Source organism: Podarcis cretensis (genome assembly GCF_951804945.1).
Source record: "Podarcis cretensis genome assembly, chromosome: 1".
NCBI lineage: Eukaryota > Metazoa > Chordata > Lepidosauria > Squamata > Lacertidae > Podarcis > Podarcis cretensis.
In genome coordinates, this window is record NC_137170.1 from 116,539,108 (window position 1) to 116,556,883 (window position 17,776).

The 17,776-nt window shown below is 42.1% G+C and overlaps 1 protein-coding gene and 1 long non-coding RNA gene across 4 annotated transcripts in view; one reads left to right on the forward strand and one right to left on the reverse strand.

Moving 5' to 3' along the window:
• The window catches only part of CWC22 (CWC22 spliceosome associated protein homolog), a 36,472-nt gene extending 33,317 nt beyond the window's left edge, over positions 1 to 3,155 (forward strand). For all 3 annotated transcript variants that reach the window (XM_079977530.1, XM_079977531.1, XM_079977532.1), the window contains exon 20: positions 2,377 to 3,155. In XM_079977530.1, the coding sequence (XP_079833656.1) occupies positions 2,377 to 2,912 (536 nt within the window). In that variant the 3' untranslated portion in view covers positions 2,913 to 3,155. The remainder of the gene's footprint in view (positions 1 to 2,376) is intronic.
• A 4,583-nt stretch (positions 3,156 to 7,738) lies between these two features.
• LOC307213639 lies at positions 7,739 to 9,605 on the reverse strand. The gene is made up of 2 exons (XR_013837603.1): positions 9,383 to 9,605; positions 7,739 to 7,873 (listed from the first exon to the last, which is right to left on the reverse strand). It is a non-coding gene; the product is annotated as an uncharacterized lncRNA (long non-coding RNA).
• Between the last annotated feature and the right edge of the window lie 8,171 nt (positions 9,606 to 17,776).

Here is a 17,776-nt window from a genome sequence, read left to right on the forward strand (position 1 = left end):
AAATGATTTGATAGTCTCAGCGGTATGCTCTAAATTGTTACGATTTCTCTCATTTTTTGTACACCACAAGCAGAAATATTGCCAAAATGATGAAAAGCCAGGGGTACTTAGACTGTTTGATGCAAGAGTCAGCTTCTATTTTACTTGCAAAGTTTTGTGGAGTGAACTTCAGGCTAGTAGTTTGCTGCTGTTCAAACTGTACTTTTTATCTTCGTGTAATTCTGCAACAATGAAGATGTTGCATTATTTTAGTGGAGTGCTTCCAGAATGTCTGGCAGAAGATATCTAGAATGTCTATCTAGCAGAAGTAGTGGGAGTCAAGACTTTGTTTTCAGCAACTTTCAGACCTCAGGGTTGTACCAGAAAACTCAAGAAGATACTACTATAAAACTTGACTATTGTGCTAAAGCTTTATTGGTTTTACTCCACTGTATCTTTTTGTAAAGGGGAATGCAGGTCTTTATATTTTAACAGATACCAAAGTTTGCTATATGCCTCTATACAAATGCCTTCCACTGGGCTTTCCTTTATGTATCTCCTTTAAAATCCCAGTGTCTCCAAACCACATTGAATTACTTCTCAAAATGCCCAGCATCTTAAATTTGTACTCCAGCATAAGGTTGGGTGGGCAGGGACAAAACTGCACTAAAATTAACTTACAGTCCTGCAATCAAGAGAAGATCGAAGACTTAAATTTGAGAGGTCAGACGACTGAAAATAAATAATCTGAAGGATCATCACCCTTTTGAAACTTCATTGTACCTTTCAGTTAACAGTCAGACCATGGGACAATTACTGACAACTTAATTCATCATATCACAACACAGCATAAAGGCTGCTGTGTTGAGAGCATTGTGGTCAGGAAGTGCTCGTTTTATTGGTATAGCATAGAAGTTAAGAACATGCGTAGGAAGCCCAGTTCACATCTTACTTTCTCACTGGATGATTCAAGGCAAGTTATGTCTGTGATAGGGAGATAACAATACCTTACTGCTTCGTTGCAAGGATCACAGAGGTGGTTTTGATCCAAAGTATTGTGAGACTCTTTCTGCTCATATAAGGAGACATTTCTGCTCCCCCTTTCCCCCACTCCAGATCCTCCAAAGGCAGGTGGCTTAACATTTTGGCATAACTGTCCACTTCAAGGAGGGCTTTTTTGCCACTGAAGACAGATCAGCCAATTCCTTGTTATCTAAAGACAGGAAGACGAATCTGGTCAGCATGTTGTACAATACATGCAGTAGGAAGAAGTACAGTCAGTTTTCAGTGATGTGCTGTGTAGTCATGTTTTTGTCCCAACAGTGAGTCTGTTTAGCATATTATTGCTGATGGTGAATATACCTTGGCAGCTCATATTTTAAGTCCCAATTTCTAGTTGCAAATTCTTAAAATAGTACAAAGAAAGAACTGCATGCACATCCATTAGTCTAGGGCACATGCAAGCGCTCATGTTGCAGCACGGAAGTTACCTTGAGTACTAAGAACTTGAGTAAAGATAAAGAATATGCGTCTCCTAAGATACTTTTTACATGGTCTAGAGTTCCAGTTCCCATGTTAAATATTTCCCCCCTCTTCCCTACCTGTTTACTGATCTAAATGTAAAAATGAAGCCAGTACACAGATGGGGAATAAAATTATTTTTAAGTAGTCCAAATTATTTGGCCCTCTGGATTTTGAGAGGAAAGTAAAATGGAGCTGAATTGAACTGTCCTTCCTGACTTTTAAAATCTAATAAAGTCTGTAGGAAATAGTAGTATGAGCAATGTTGACATTACATAGATTTTTCTCTCTTTTTCTCTGAGTGGTTGTCCAAATAACAGAGCAAGCTAAATATCTCCCACAAGTTTTGGAAAAAGTTTCAGCAAAGAGAAGGAAATGAACACATCCACAGTTACTAACTCAAGCTCAGTACCCAGAGCACAACTTGATAATGTGATTGTCAAAGTATCTGTAAAATTTTCTGTAGCTTCGATCGAAAGGTCTCACTGCATGAGAAGAAAATATTCCTTATTGTCTATTTAGGTTTATTTCCCTCCTGTCTGCAGCTCAGTTTGCTCCAGAGAGTTGAGAAACCCCCCAGAATGGCTTAAATGCCTTTGTTGCAGTGGGGAATTGGTGCTCCTTCCCCTTACTGTAGGTCAGGCTTCCTCAACCTCAGCCCTCCAGATGTTTTTTGGCCTACAACTCCCATGATCCATAGCTAGAAGGAGCCGTGGTTGGGGAAGATGGGAATTGTAGTCTCAAAACATCTGGAGGGCCAAGGTTGAGGAAGCCTGCTGTAGGTTCTTTAAATGAAGCCAATATATTTTGACGTGCGAATAAAGGAATGTGACTATATTAACCCAAAAGGGTAAATTCTGTTTATGATCCTTTCAGATGTGAGGAAGCGGAAATCACAGAAGAAGAAAGCATCGGACAGAGACACCAAGAGAAAGCAAGGAAGTCGTAAGAAACAGCCTGACAGGAAAAAAGAGAAGAGGCAGCCTGAGAGGGAAAATGGTGCTGAGAGGAATGCTGACAGGAATTCAAGAGACTTAAGTCGGAGAGATGATGCATCACAGAAACTCTCCCATGATAGAGATTATTCCGCTGACAGGAACACCTACTGTGGTGGAAAGGACAGGGATCAGGAAAGAAATACGCCTTCCGAAAGCAAAAGTAGCCAATCTAAGAAGAAGAGGGCCGAAAGGCAGAATTCTTTTTCTGATAATGAAGGGAGGGACAGTCGCCGTGATAAGGATGATGAACTCCACAGACGGAGGAAAGACAGATCAAAGTCTAGAGAGAGACCCCGTAACTATCCCAATCCCAGGATGGATGAGCCCAAGCAATATCCGGACCAATTTAAAGAGTCAAGGAGAGACGAGGGCAGGCGAAAGCACAGGGGCGATTCCCCACATAGGCGCAAATGACTCTAGTAGACTGCTTTTGAAATGCAAATACTTCTGCCTTGTGGTGAAAGCTGTATTTTTTGCAACATACGGAACATCTTTAAAGGACTTTTTGTACAAAGTACTTGTAAACATCATTGGAATTTTGAATGTTTCCAGTAACCCATCTTTTTATGATCGCTGCTTACAGGTTTTTGACTCCAGGAGCAATCAAATGTAGTTTATTTTGATAATAAAACAGTCAAGCAATTTGTTTTACTGAAATATTAGTGCTTTGCAAACTTGTTTGTAAATTTTATTTATGTTCTTTAAAAGTGCTACACATTCCTTAGTTTTCGTTCTTTAGGTGATTTTCCAGTTATGGTACAGACGTTAAAAGGTTTCATGTCAGAAATAACAAATCCCCTGTATTTGTTTGTACTGCAGAACAACATTGATAGCGGTTTTTTATTAGTTTTGATGAGAAAACTGCAACCTGCTGCTTAGAATTTAGACATTACAGAACTCAGTTGTGTATGTTTACACCTGATAATCCCACATTGTTCACATTCAGAGCTTCAAAAAAGTTCAGAAAACTAATGTGAGGCTTTAGTTTCATCAGATCTGGACAGAATAAGCATCAACTATGTTAAAAATCTGTTAATGGATCAAGTTCTGCTCTTGGAAATGCAGTTGAGAATAGGTGACAATTTTTAAAAGCTGGCCTACACAGCTGATAACATTTTATTTTATTTTTCTTTAGATCTTAAAAACCTGTAGTTCAGAGAGTGCCAATACCAGAGTTCTCTTGTAGTTGAAACAGAACAGTGTCTTAGATGTTTTCAGCATATTTGGGGCAAGATTGGATATGTCATTTGAATTAGGACTAAAATAACCAAAGATTGCTGGATGTTTATTAGTTTCTTTTGTTAAAAAAAATGGATTCATGGGTTCGGAGAGATTTATATGAAGATGGCATGTGGATTTCTCAAGTATTATTTCACTACCACTGAAAAGTGTATAATTATGGAAAATGAGACACGGTTGATATTTTGAATTGCTTTCATTCAAGGCTCAATGTTATCATCTGGTGTCTTGATTGTACAATGGATTTCCTCTTTCTTTGCTTCCCCCCAGCAATCTCAAAGAATCTGCTCAGGATGGTTGGTGGACCAACCAGAGATATGGGGGGTGGAGGTGGGAGAGGGAGATGCAGAGAGGCAGGAGAAATCCCATTGTATTTGCTCACATGATGCTGGATCTTGCTCAGGGATTTTTCCTCTTCTGATTTTAAGATCACCCCCCCCCATATATATATATATATATATATATATATATATATACACCTTTTTAATGTGGTTTTGATGAGCATTTCAACTTGCAACAAAATCAGAACTAAATACTTAAAGATAATGGCAAACTTTCTGGATACCAGCCAATATAGATAATGATATTGCTCTATAATCTCTTTGAATAATTGACTTTTTTCCCCCAATAAACATGAACAATCACTTCGGCTTTTCCAACACTGAGGGTAGCACAAGTGAAGCGGCTTTGAAAATTGTTCTATCTCTGTCAAACATAAATGTGAATCGGGGGAGGGAATCAATTCTCCCGCCAATTTGGGAGGAATTCAACATTGCTGTCTTTTGACCCTTCCATCAGAGCAAGCATTTCTGATTGCCAAACAGAACGATTCCACCCTCCTCCCCTCTGTGCACTGTTCTGGGGTTTTTTTCCTGACTACAAGGAGCAAAACAGCTATTGGCAGACCAGAAGTCCCTTCGATTGTTCACCTGTCTGTGTAAACTGCAAGTTGGCCTTTTTTTTTAATTCTCTCCCACTTCCCCATAATGCCATTTGTTGGCCAAAATTCTCATATTATGAAGTTGTGATTAAATATAAAACTTGACTTCAGCTAGGACAACTCAGATCTGAAGTGCTTCAATGAATGGAATAGCAAACTCCCATTTATTCTTTTCCCTCTTCCCTCTTTGTCCTCTTCTTGTAGATTTATAGGGTGGGATTCACCTAATTTATCAGCAGACACTACACATCTGGCCAGCTGAAATGCTTGTGCAGATGCAGTGTTTTCTCATAGCGCAGTATTGAATTCCACCCGCAGTCTGCCAAACGAGAACAGCATTTTTTACATCAGACATGGTGAAACTCTCTAGTCCATGAAGTAAATGTTTCTTTTAGCCTTATAAGTGCCATTTAAGATACTCTTCGTTGTAACTGACTAATACAGCTTATCCCTCTGGGGCAGAAATCAGTGTGACTTTTTTCACAGAATGTATTGGACACTGCGATGCAAAAAAAATGGGGGAATCTAATGCACCTTAATTGATGCAGACCAAGATGAAGTAACAGCTGTCACAAAACTGGTTGGCCATTACTTGCCCCAGGGACCACGAAGGCTTCTTGTTAAAGAACTGAAAACCTGAAAGCCCTCCAATCTGCAGTTCTGGCTGTGCAGCCACTGTCTTAACAGGTATTCCAATTTTTTCTCTGTGCCTATTTCTGTTTTCGGATTTGGAATTCATTTTCCTAAATAAAATCTCTAATCTGGACATGAGCAGACTTAGAACATCTTGCTTGTTTATCAGAATAATTGTATTTTGATAGGATTTATATAATGCTTAATCATCAAAACCTCTAAGCTGTCCATATAAAGTACAGTGGTACCTCAGGATAAGTACTTAATTCGTTCTGGAGGTCTGTTCTTAACCTGAAACTGTTCTTAACCTGAAGCACCACTTTAGCTAATGGGGCTTCCTGCTGCCGCCGCGCCGCCAGAGCATGATTTCTGTTCTCATCCTGAAGCAAAGTTCTTAACCTGAGGTACTATTTCTGGGTTAGTGGAGTCTGTAACCTGAAGCGTATGTAACCCGAGGTACCACTGTATATGTCAAAATTATCGACCCTTCCTACTCTACAATTCTAAATGGTAAATCAGATGTTTTAAAAACAAATTAAATACCCCTCCAAATATTAACAAAACCCATTGTAAAAATACACATTGTAAAAATCAAATGGCATATTAAAATACATGTCAAATATATGTGTTTGGATAGGCTTAGTTTAAAAGGTTTTAAAGAGGTGCCAAAAACTGCAGCAAAGGCACTTGCCTAATCTGGTATATAATCTACCAGCTACTAATCAAAACAAAATACCTTTATGTGTATTGGTGAAATATGTCTATTTAAAGCCTGAAAACACGAAACACGTCTGTCACAATCATTTTAACCATCAGCCTTAGTTGTACTACTTGAATAGATTTCCTAGAGTGGGCACTAAAAGTGCATGAATGTATAGCTAAACACAGTAACAATGTAAAATAATCATCACCACCATCTTGTTTTAATTATGCAGTGTGAATTACCGTATTTTTCCGTGTATAACACGCCCCCGTGTATAAGACGCCCCCTATTTTGGGGGACTCAGCATTAATAAAATAGAGGGAGATTGCCAAGAATTGTTAAGCTTTTTTAGGGAGAATTGCCCAGAGTTGTTGATCTTTTTTAGGGGGGGGGGTATCACAGTTGCACGTCACCCCTCAGCACTACCTGGTGTATAAGACGAGCAAAGATTTGTAACATGATTTTTAATAAAATACCCTCGTCTAATACACGGAAAAACAGTAGATGTAAAAAGTATATCATTTTGGCAGTGAGCCATCTTAAAGTATGCACAGCCACAATTGGTTCTTCAAGTGTGTAGTTTTGAAAATTCAGTTTACATATTTGCAGGGGTGTGTGTGTTGTTGCCCCCGACTCTTGCAAGGCTAGAAGGTAACCTGTACAAATTTTAAGAGCCGCATCCATTGTTCTGCCCGCTTTTGCCCTTTTCGTGCACCCCCGTCCTCGGTATGCAGCCCCAAAACGTTCCCCGTGTGGCTCTGAGGCTAGAAAAAGATTCCTCGCCACTGCTATAAAGACCTAAAGGTAAAGGGACTCCTGACCATTAGGTCCAGTCATGGCCGACTCTGGGGTTGCGGCACTCATCTCGCTTTATTGGCCGAGGGAGCCGGCGTACAGCTTCCAGGTCATGTTGCCAGCATGACTAAGCCGCTTCTGGCGAACCAGAGCATCGCACGGAAACGCCGTTTACCTTCCCGCCGGAGCGGTACCTATTTATCTACTTGCACTTTGACGTGCTTTCGAACTGCTAGGTTGGCAGGAACAGGGACCGAGCAACGGGAGCTCACCCCGTCACCGGGATTCGAACCGCCAACCTTGGGGTAAGTCCCACTGATCACCAATGGGTCTTACTGATGAGTAGACGCATTTATAGGGTTGCACTGTTTGTGGCTTTGAAACATGGCCTCCTATTGCAAAGCATTGCATTTCTCTCATTGACCTCCTGCTGCCTTTGGAAGTTTTACAGGAGTCATCTGAGGCTATAGCTAATTGCAGGTGGGTGCGCATGTCAAGATGGGACTGAGCCGACCACGTACCCGTGGCAGTGTGTGCCACATTCTGCAATCTGCCTTCCCTTTGATTACAAATGTGGAGGTAATTGCCGGTTTGGGTAGAAAGGGCAGAAAATTATAAGTAGAGGTTACTTTGCTTTGTGGGCCTGTATAATCTAAACTGCTCTCAATTTCACACTATTTTTAGCAGATCTTATTTCCATAATTGCATTGGTTGTAGGTTTGTGTAGAAGAAACGTAAGCGCAGAAAGCCTTGAAGTGAGCTGCATGGAGTGTCCTGGTTGACCGTTTACAAGGTCAGCTCTGCAGTCTTTTGTTAAGTCATTGCCTTCCTGAAAGTCGAGATTAATGTCCGTTTTAACTCTAGCTTAATCTTTCAACATTCGCTTCCCAGCTACAGGGCTATGTTTTTAAAAATTAAAGTTGTCAGGGGTATGGATGCCATGCAGACCAAGTATCAGTTAAGCCCCAATGGCATACCCTCCAACATGTCCAGGCCCAAAACCAGGATGCGTCTTCCGGGCCACGCTCCTGGGTAAGTCATGTTATGCGCATAAGGTCGCAGCCCCTAAAAATAAATAAATTTTAGTTATACCCTGCCCTCCCCAGCCAGAGCCAGGCTCAGGGCGGCTAACACCACTAAAATTACAGTAAAAACATAATGGGGGGGGGGGATGGACCAATTTAAAATACAGGTTAAAATGCAATTTAAAATGCAGCCTCATTTTAAAGTAGCCGATAAATCAAGACCATAAGGGTAGGGAAATATAAGGGTCAGACTGCGTCCAAACCAAAGGCCAGGCAGAACAGCTCTGTCTTGTAGGCCCTGCGGAAAGATGTCAAGAGTTATGCAGGGCCCTAGTTTCTTGTGACAGAGCGTTCCACCAAGTTGGGGCCAGTACTGAAAAGGCCCTGGCCGTAGTTGAGACCAATCTAACCACCTTGCGACTTGGGACCTCCAAAATGTTGTCATTTGTGAACCTCAAGGTCCTCTGCAGGGCATACCAGGAGAGGCAGTCCCATAGTTACATGGGTCCTAGGCCTCATAGGACTTTAAAGATCAAAAGCAGCACCTTAAACCTAACCCTGTACTCTACCGGAAGCCAGTGCAGTTGGTGAAGCACTGGATGAATGTGATCCCACGGCAAGGATCCCGTAAGGAGCCTCGCCGCGGCATTCTGCACCCGCTGGAGTTTCTGGGTCAGCTTCAAGGGCAGCACCGCGTAGAGCGAGTTACAATAATCAAGCCTGCTTGGGGGGGGGGGCAAGATCATGCCACCCAAAATGGCTTTGGTGTTCTCGTGCAAAAAACCATGTCCCAGTTTTTCCGGGATAGGGTTACCTAATGGCTGGGAGAGCATGTTCTGCCTATGCCCAGTTGTGATGAATGTGTGAGCCAGTGGACTACATCACCCCTGACCCTTAGCCATGATGGACTGGGGGAGGGGGTGATGGGAACTGCAGTCCTACAGCTTAAATCTGAGTGGGCATGTGTAGGACTGCATAGTACATTCCCAGAAAACAGGAATTGACATACAGGCAGGAGTACACGGACATGAACATAATGGGTTCCTTAAACACCAACAGGAATTCCTAAACTAGCAAAACCGATTTCAACTCTTTTTTTCAGAAACAGGTACAGCTACCTGGATAAAACAGGGTGGTCTATATAACCAATACAAACAAATACATTCGTACCTTGGAAGTCAAACAAAATCCATTCCAGAAGTTCATTTGACTTCCAAAACCAAATTGCGGCTTTTGATTGGCTGCAGGAAGGTCCTGCAGCCAATCAGAAGCCGTGGAAGCCCCGCCGGATGTTCAGGTTCCAAAAGAATGTTTGCAAACTGGATCAATCACTTGTGGTACTCGGGAGACAACACCTGAGTTCCAGGGCGTTTGGGATCCAAGGTACGACCGTAACAAGATTTTTAATTTTTTTGAAGCAGCAGAAGCAGCATTTGAGCTTAAGTACACCATGTGCTTGGGTGACTAGCAATGTACGGTAATCCCAAGGTCTGTGCCATTCCTCTTAGGTGCTTAACTACTATTAGATATATAACTAAAGCTTACTTACTTGGCACAAGTCAACATTACAATTAAGCTCAGTCAACAGGAGGAATTGTGTAAGCCATGGAGAAGCCACCTAGATTTCTCCTAAAACAATGAGCCAATTACTTTAGCTTTTATTTACTGACCACCCTTGTGTGGGTTACTGTGGGTGTGGGGTACTGGAGATCAGAAAGTTGTGAATCGAGTATGCCATTTGTCAATGATCGCCACTAGAAACTAGGATAATATGCACTGTGACGTCACTGAGATGCTTTCAGGGGTCTTTGTTAGGATAGTTAAAGGTAAAGGTACCCCTGCCCGTACGGGCCAGTCTTGCCAGACTCTGGGGTTGTGCGCCCATCTCACTTAAGAGGCCAGGGGCCAGCGCTGTCCGGAGACACTTCCGGGTCACGTGGCCAGCGTGACATCGCTGCTCTGGCCAGAGCCAGAGCCGCACACGGAAACGCCGTTTACCTTCCCGCTGGTAAGCGGTCCCTATTTATCTACTTGCACCCGGAGGTGCTTTCGAACTGCTAGGTTGGCAGGCGCTGGGACCGAGCAGCGGGAGCGCACCCCGCCGCAGGGATTCGAACCGCCGACCTTTCGATCGGCAAGCCCTAGGCGCTGAGGCTTTAACCCACAGCGCCACCTGCATCCCATATTTTACATCAAATCAGCTAGCCCATGCTTTACGGCATGGGTAGGCAAACTAAGGCCCGGGGGCCAGATCTGGCCCAACTGCCTTCTAAATCCAGCCCGCGGATGGTCCAGGAATCAGCCTGTTTTTACAGAGCCCAGGACTTGCCGATCAGAAGGTCAGTGGTTCAAATCCCCGCGACGGGGTGAGCTCCTGTTCCTTGGTCCCTGCTCCTGCCAACCTAGCAGTTCGAAAGCATGTCAAAGGAACCGCTCCGGCGGGAAGGTAAACAGCGTTTCTGTGCGCTGCTCTGGTTCGCCATGCTGGCCACAGGATCCGGAAGCTTCAGCCAATAAAGCGAGATGAGCGCCACAACCCGAGTCAGCCATGACTGGACCTAATGGTCAGGGGTCCCTTTACCTTTACACAGTTGCACAGGTTATCCAATTACAGATAGGTAGCCGTGTTGGTCTGCCATAGTCAAAACAAAATAAAAAAATTCTTTCCAGTAGCACCTTAAAGACCAACTAAGTTAGTTCTTGGTATGAGCTTTCGTGTGCATGCACACTTCTTCAGATACACTGAAACAGAAGTCATCAGACCCTTCTATATAGTGAGAAGGTGGGGAGGGGTATTACTCAGAAGGGTGGTGGGATTGGGTGATTGGCAGATAGTAATACCCCTCCCCACCTTCTCACTATATAGAAGGGTCTGATGACTTCTGTTTCAGTGTATCTGAAGAAGTGTGCATGCACACGAAAGCTCATACCAAGAGCTAACTTAGTTGGTCTTTAAGGTGCTATTGGAAAGAATTTTTTTATTTTGTTTTGACTACAGGTTATCCAAGACGACCTTTGCAAGTGAGCATCCCCATCCATTTCAGTGTAGGGAGCAATTACACACATGTGTGTGCGCACGCACCCCCCTGTGTGCACAAAACTGGCTCCTCCATTAAAATGGATGTTCTGAATGTGTCCCCTTTGCATATGGGAAATTACTAGATTAAGGATGATTTGTTCATCATAAAAAAAATGAAATTGTCAATGTCAGGATGAATCTCGTAACAGTGCTCTTTTGTGCATGCTTACTCAGAAGTAAGCCCCAGTGTTTTCAATGGGTTTGCTTCCACATAGGAGTGCAAATGATGTAAAGTAAAACTGTTTTTTAAAATGCTATCCCTGTTATTTCTTTTACAATAAAAACCAGTTTTAAATTATTACATGAAAACCATTCATTCGGTTATACTTTTGCTTGCTTGGGAGATGGCAGCGAAAATCATTGCTAATGGAAAACCAAGATAAATAAGGTGCAGCCAAGTGTAGTACACTAAGTTGTAAAAATGTACTTATGAAGGATTCTTAACCAGTCACGTTGGGTTAGATCCAAACTGAGTTGGTTGAATGTCGGTCCCATTGAAATCAATGGAGCGAGTTAGCCATGAGCCATGGCCCGATGGTTTAAATGCACACTTAAACTAATTTACAGTCCAGGCCTATTTGTGTCTACTCAGAAGTAAATCCCATTGAGTTCAGTGGGGCTTACAGGCAAAAGGGTTTATTACAGCATTGGTTTGGATTGGATTGACTTCAGTGGAACTCAGTGCGTTTAAACAGAAGTACCCTGGATGAAATCATTTGTGTCATACCTATGGCCAATTTTCCTTCCATTTGCTGCAGTAGTGAATCCTTCACTGGGCGTGACATGCTGACTCTTACACCAGCATTATGTTAGAAAACGATTACGTTAGAAAGCAATGTGCTTGCACAAATGTTTAATATGAGAGTGCCAAGCTCAGATACTGCTGCATACTATTCAAAAACTAAGAGAGTGTTGAAGGGCACATGGGCCCCACTACATATAGACACTTGATAGATAGAGCAAAATATGACTGTGATGCAGAACACTGTTTCTCTGAACAATGTGTAGCTGAGTTATTCATGTCAGTGAGCTGAGAACATTTGGAGGCTGTATAAAGCAATAGGGCATGCAATCCAACCTACATTGTTCAATGACATTTACTTCCGAGTAAGGGTATATAGATCTCACGCCTTACAGTGCGATCCTATGCATGCTTACCTACAAATTCGTCCTCCTGAGTTCAGTGTGGTGTACTCCTAGGTACCTGCGTGGAAGGTTGCGATCTTCCGTGCTTAACTGTGGAATTAATTTCCACCGCTTTACTTGAGATGCAGGTCTGTGTGACTTGAACTGGATGGCTCAGTGTGAATGCAAACTATTTTTGAATGGCGGAAGTAAACAGTATACGCCTAGGAATCGATATTCAGAATACCTTGTATAACTAATCCGATCTATAGCAAATACTCTTAACTTCCAATGTACAATCAGTGGCCTGGTTTGCACAAAACACTTGTTTGGCTTATGGAGCAAGCAAAACACAGGCTCTTGAAGAAAAGGTTACAGCTACTTCGGTCCTTCCTTGTTCTGCTGCTGTGCTTTGCTAAGCCAAGCCATGGTTTGGCTTAGTGTATGGTCCTGGTTTAGTGAATAAACCTGGTTTATCTCGCTCCAGACAAACCACATCCTGTAGCAAAGGTTTGTTCTACGTTTTTTAGCTTGTGGTTTGTTTGTTTGTTTGTTTGTTTGTTTGTTTGTTTGTTTGTGAGAGCTAAACCATGTAGCCTGGATTTAGATGGCATGCTAAGCCAAACCATGGGTTAGCTCAGCATAGCATAACTGGAGCGGGGAGCAAAGTGGCTGCAATCTCTCTAGGGGCCCACATGTTTGCTCTTTTATGCTAAGTCTTGGTTTGACTTAGTGTTATATGTGAACAATTCTGATGACTCTTCAGCCTGCAGTAATAAAGCAGTGTATCGATGGAGACAAATGTGAACAGTTAGTAGGATTGAACTGCAATGTAGATTCTAGGTTATGATAGCAAAAAAAAAAAAAGCAGCTTTATAATGCATTAAACTTTCAGATACAACCCATGTTATATTAATGAATGTGTTACAGTAATAATATTGTACAGCAGGGGTGTTATCATATAGGAACAAAAAGTATTGCATATATATTTTAAATATATATATATATATATATATATATATATATATATATATATATATAATGTAATGGCAATAACAAGCATTTTCTCAGTGGGAAAGCAATTCAGGACACAAATGTATAAACGATTCTGTTTGAATCAATATTCTAAGCTACCTTTAGACTTGTTCACGATTGCATCCCAACATGTGGACAGGCTGGGAGCAGGCCCAGCATGTCTCAAGCTGGCCCCATTCTGCCCATCATCTAAAACCGCTGGGGGTAGGTTTGAAGAGACCAGCCTGTTCTATCTACATGGGTTCCCTGCACAATTCAGAGCCCTCTGACTGTCCCAGATTCTAAATCACACGATACTCTGTGTGTTTCAGAGCAAGCTCCCTGCTTTAGACCTTTCCCACCAAACACACACATATGCAATGGGGGAGGTGGCGAGGGATGGAACAGCAGGAGTAACCCTTTATGAAAAAGAGAATCAGTAAATGGCCAAATAACTACAGTATTATTTTTTACATACCGTATTTTTTGCTCTATAAGACTCACTTTTTCCTTCCTAAAAAGTAAGGGGAAATGTGTGTGCATCTTATGGAGCAAATGCAGGCTGCGCAGCTATAACAGAAGCCAGAACAGCAAGAGGGATCGCTGCTTTCACTGCGCAGCGATCCCTCTTGCTGTACAGGCTTCTGAGATTCAGAATATTTTTTTTCTTGTTTTCCTCCTCCAAAGACTAGGTGCGTCTTGTGGTCTGGTGCGTCCTATAGAGCGAAAAATACGTTAGATAATTAAAATCTCCATCCAGTGGTCAGTGAGTGGTACAACTCATACAGCTTAACTGAAGTGTGTGAAATTTCACCCAGTGCTGGAATGTGGAAGTCAGTCCCTTTGAACTCCATAGGGCTTACTCCCAGAGAATTGGAGCCATTGGCTGCTTACACATTGCACATTTAAAGAATGTTGCTTTCCACAAAGAATTAGGGGAACTGTGGTTTACTCCCCACAGAGCTGCAGCTGTCCCCACCCTTAACAAACTACAGCTCCCAGGAAGTCATATGTTTAAAAGCATGGTGCGTGCACAAAACTAGTGATGCGGGCAAGGCCATCAGTTTGCTTTATGGTTAAATGGGGATTTGTCTCCTGCAGTCCTGAACCAACAGCCTATCTTCCACAACACAATTACTTCATCTGTTGGTGGAGATAACAGGTGAAGAAGACTGTATCTCGATTAGGAAGAGGCCAAAGACCAGAAATATTTCACCATAAACTTTAAGCGAGAGGGGTTTACGTGGAACTGTAAACAGCATGTGATGTGATTCCCCCCCCCTGCTATTAAAGAGAACTACCATCTTCCAAGAGCAGAGATTGAAGTACTGTACAATGGAAGTATTATCCAATCAGTGCTAAAGTGTTTTTCTTTTCTGCTGCCGAGCAGCAACAAAAAATGGATTAAGCATGGTACTTCTGTCTCTGCCATTTAGAATCACATTCCCTAGACGGCCTAAATATTTGTCTGACTCGTCTGATTTCAATTCAGCCTCTGATTGTCTTCCACTCTGAGCTTTGCTCAAGCACAGTCCTCTCTGACTTTGCTTCCAAGGGCACACTTGTGAAAATTAGTTTCTCTCTCCCCCCCCCACCCCCCAAAAAACCTCCTTAATACAGTATTTCCTTTTCTGTGAGTGTAAGCTGGCTTCAGATCTGGAATGAAGCATGGGTTACAAAACAGCCAGGTGAATGTCTACAGCCAGGAAACTAGCAGTACTTTGAAGAGTTGTAAAAAGTTAAATATGGGAATAATAATAATAATAATAATAATAATAATAATAATAATAATAATTTATTTATACCCTGCCCATCTGGCTGGGCTTCCCCAGCCACTCTGGGCAGCTTCCAACAATTAAAATACAGTAATGCATCAAACATTAAAAGCTTCCCTAAACAGGGCTGCCCTTCAGATGTCTTCTAAAAGTCTGGTGGTAGTTGTTCTCTTTGACATCTAGTGTGAGGGCGTTTCACAGGGTGGGTGCCACTACTGAGAAAGCACTCTGCCTGGTTCCCTGTAACTTGGCTTCTCGCAGTGAGGGAACCGCCAGAAGGCCCTCAGAGCTGGACCTCAGTGTCCGGGCTGAACGATGGGGGTGGAGACGCTCCTTCAGGTATACTGGGCCAAGGCCGTTTAGGGCTTTAAAGGTCAAGGAAGAAGGGGATGTTGGGGTTGCATCAAACCAGCTTTTACTCAGAATAAACCCATTGAAGATAATAGCCCTGACATACTTAGGTCCATTAATTTCAATGCATCTACTCTGAGTAAATGTTAGGGACAAACCTGGGGTTTTAATAAACTATGTAATTAAATGACAACAAAATATGTGTATGCTGGTTACTCTATAAGACACATCTGAAGTGGACTGCATTGTTATCATTTTAAAAAATTATTATTATCAACACATAACAACGAAACCAAGCTAGCACTAAGACAACCTCTAACCATATAAAAGGTATATAAAAATAACATGCAAAAAACCCAAACAATACTAAAAACAGAAACCATCCATCACCCATTAAGAACCCTGGCCTTCACCAGTTATTATTATATGTTTGTTTGTTTGTATACCACCCTGTATCCGCAAGTCTCAGGGCACTTCACAAGATAAAACCACAAAATATATAATAGAAATAAATCCAAGAACCCAATCATCCCTGCTCCCCCCCCCCCCCCGTTATCTCAGCAATGAAAGAGTTCATGCTAGTTGGACCTTCTCACGTTGCACTCCAAAACCAGGGAGTCTTGCACTCTTGCAACTAAGATTTATACATGTGTCTATATAAAAGAAGGACACTCGCAGGTGGAATCTAGACACATATTAAAAAATGCTGTTAAAATACTTTTTAAAAAAGTGTTTATATATAGAGAGAGCAGGGGTCAACAACCTTTGTCAGCAGGGGACCGGTCCACCGTCCCTCAGACCATGTGGAGGGCCGGACTATATTTTGAAGGGGGGGGGGGAAATGAACAAATTCCTATGCCCCACAAATAACCCAGAAATGCATTTTAAATAAAAGCACACATTTTACTCATGTCAAAACACCAAGCAGGCCCCACAAACAACACAGAGATGTATTTTAAATAAAGGGACACAATCTACTCAAGTAAAAACACGCTGCTTCCCGGACCGTCCGCGGGCTGGATTTAGAAGGCGGTTGGGCCACATCCAGCCCCCAGAGAGAGAGAGAGAGAGTGAATTTGCCATTAAGCTCACCACCGCCATCTAGCGTCACATGTGTATAATGCACTTAAAACGCACTTAAAATGTTTTACTTGCCCTTGTATAGCTGAGTCCCCGGTGTCAACCTCTCTGTAGGGCTAGAACAGCAATTGGTTTTGTAGCATGGTGCTGGTGCAACATGTCACACCTTGCAAATAATCTGTTAGTGGAGCAGCTCTTTATGAACAGACCATAGGTGTGACGCAAATGATTTCAATTAAAGTGGAAGGGATGAAGGTAGATAAAAGTGCTGGGGTGCATAAGCTTTATGATGAACAATTTTGTATCGCCCTGATCCTCAGTGATTTCCTGAGGATGTTGCAGTAAACATACATAGAGCTGGGCTGCAGTATTTTTGGTGCAAGGTTATTTCAGTCAGGCATTATTTTTAAGCGCTAGTCTGGGGAGTATTTTGGCAAAAGAATTCTTAGAAGCATCAGAAAAAGTTGACGGTCGTTGCTCCAGTGCACAATCTCTAGCTTTGCCAGGAGAAACAAAATGTATGAAAACACTGTATTTTCTCTCTCTTATTCTGAGTAATCTTTGAGGCAGCTGCTCCAACATTTGCCTTGGATGTGCACCACTTTACTGTAAAAAAACAAACTATGTTAATACTCTCTTCTACTACCACTAATGGTTTAAAACAGTCAGACACGCTTGCTTCTCAAATTACTTGCTTTGGATTTGTTTGAGAGAACTTATAAATACTGCAAGAGTGACCTTTCCAGGGCCTTTCCAGCACTGGCCCCGACTTGGTGGAACGCTCTGTCACAAGAGACTAGGGCCCTTTGGGACTTGACATCTTTCCGCAAGGCCTGCAAGACAGAGCTGTTCCACCAGGCCTTTGGCCAGGGCACAGCCTGACTCCCTCCTTTGGCAATCCTCACAGAACTTCTAGCCCAATGGTTGCATTAATTTGATTGGAATGAATTTGATTGGAATTAATTTTATAACGAAATAATTTTAGAATGTGTTATCATTTTAGGGTTGTTAGTCGCTCTGAGCCCGGCTTCAGCTGGGGAGGGCGGGATATAAATAAAATTTATTATTATTATTATTTTTATAAATATTTATTAAAGTTTTTGAATACAATGCATAAATAATAAACAACTTTACTTATATCATAACATAGTTTCCTCACTTCTTTGGACTCCCTCACGTCTCCCGCTCCCACTTACATCATTAAGAAAAAATTTTCAAGCAAATTATCATCTTGTTTACAACCTTATATCCGCTCATTTAAATAAAATCTAACAGTTCTCCAAAAAGTTTGTATTTTCCTTAGTCTCACTTATCGTCAAATTCAGATCTAATTCAGTGGTGGACAATTTTTTATGATCTAGCATCCTTCTTAACATTCAACCAAATTACAATATTTTTGTAGATAAATCTTAAATTTCTTCCAGTCTTCTTCAACCCTCTCTTCTCCCAGGTCTCGGATTCTGCCAGTCATCTCAGCCAGTTGCATATAGTCCATCAGCTGCATCTGCCACTCTTCCAG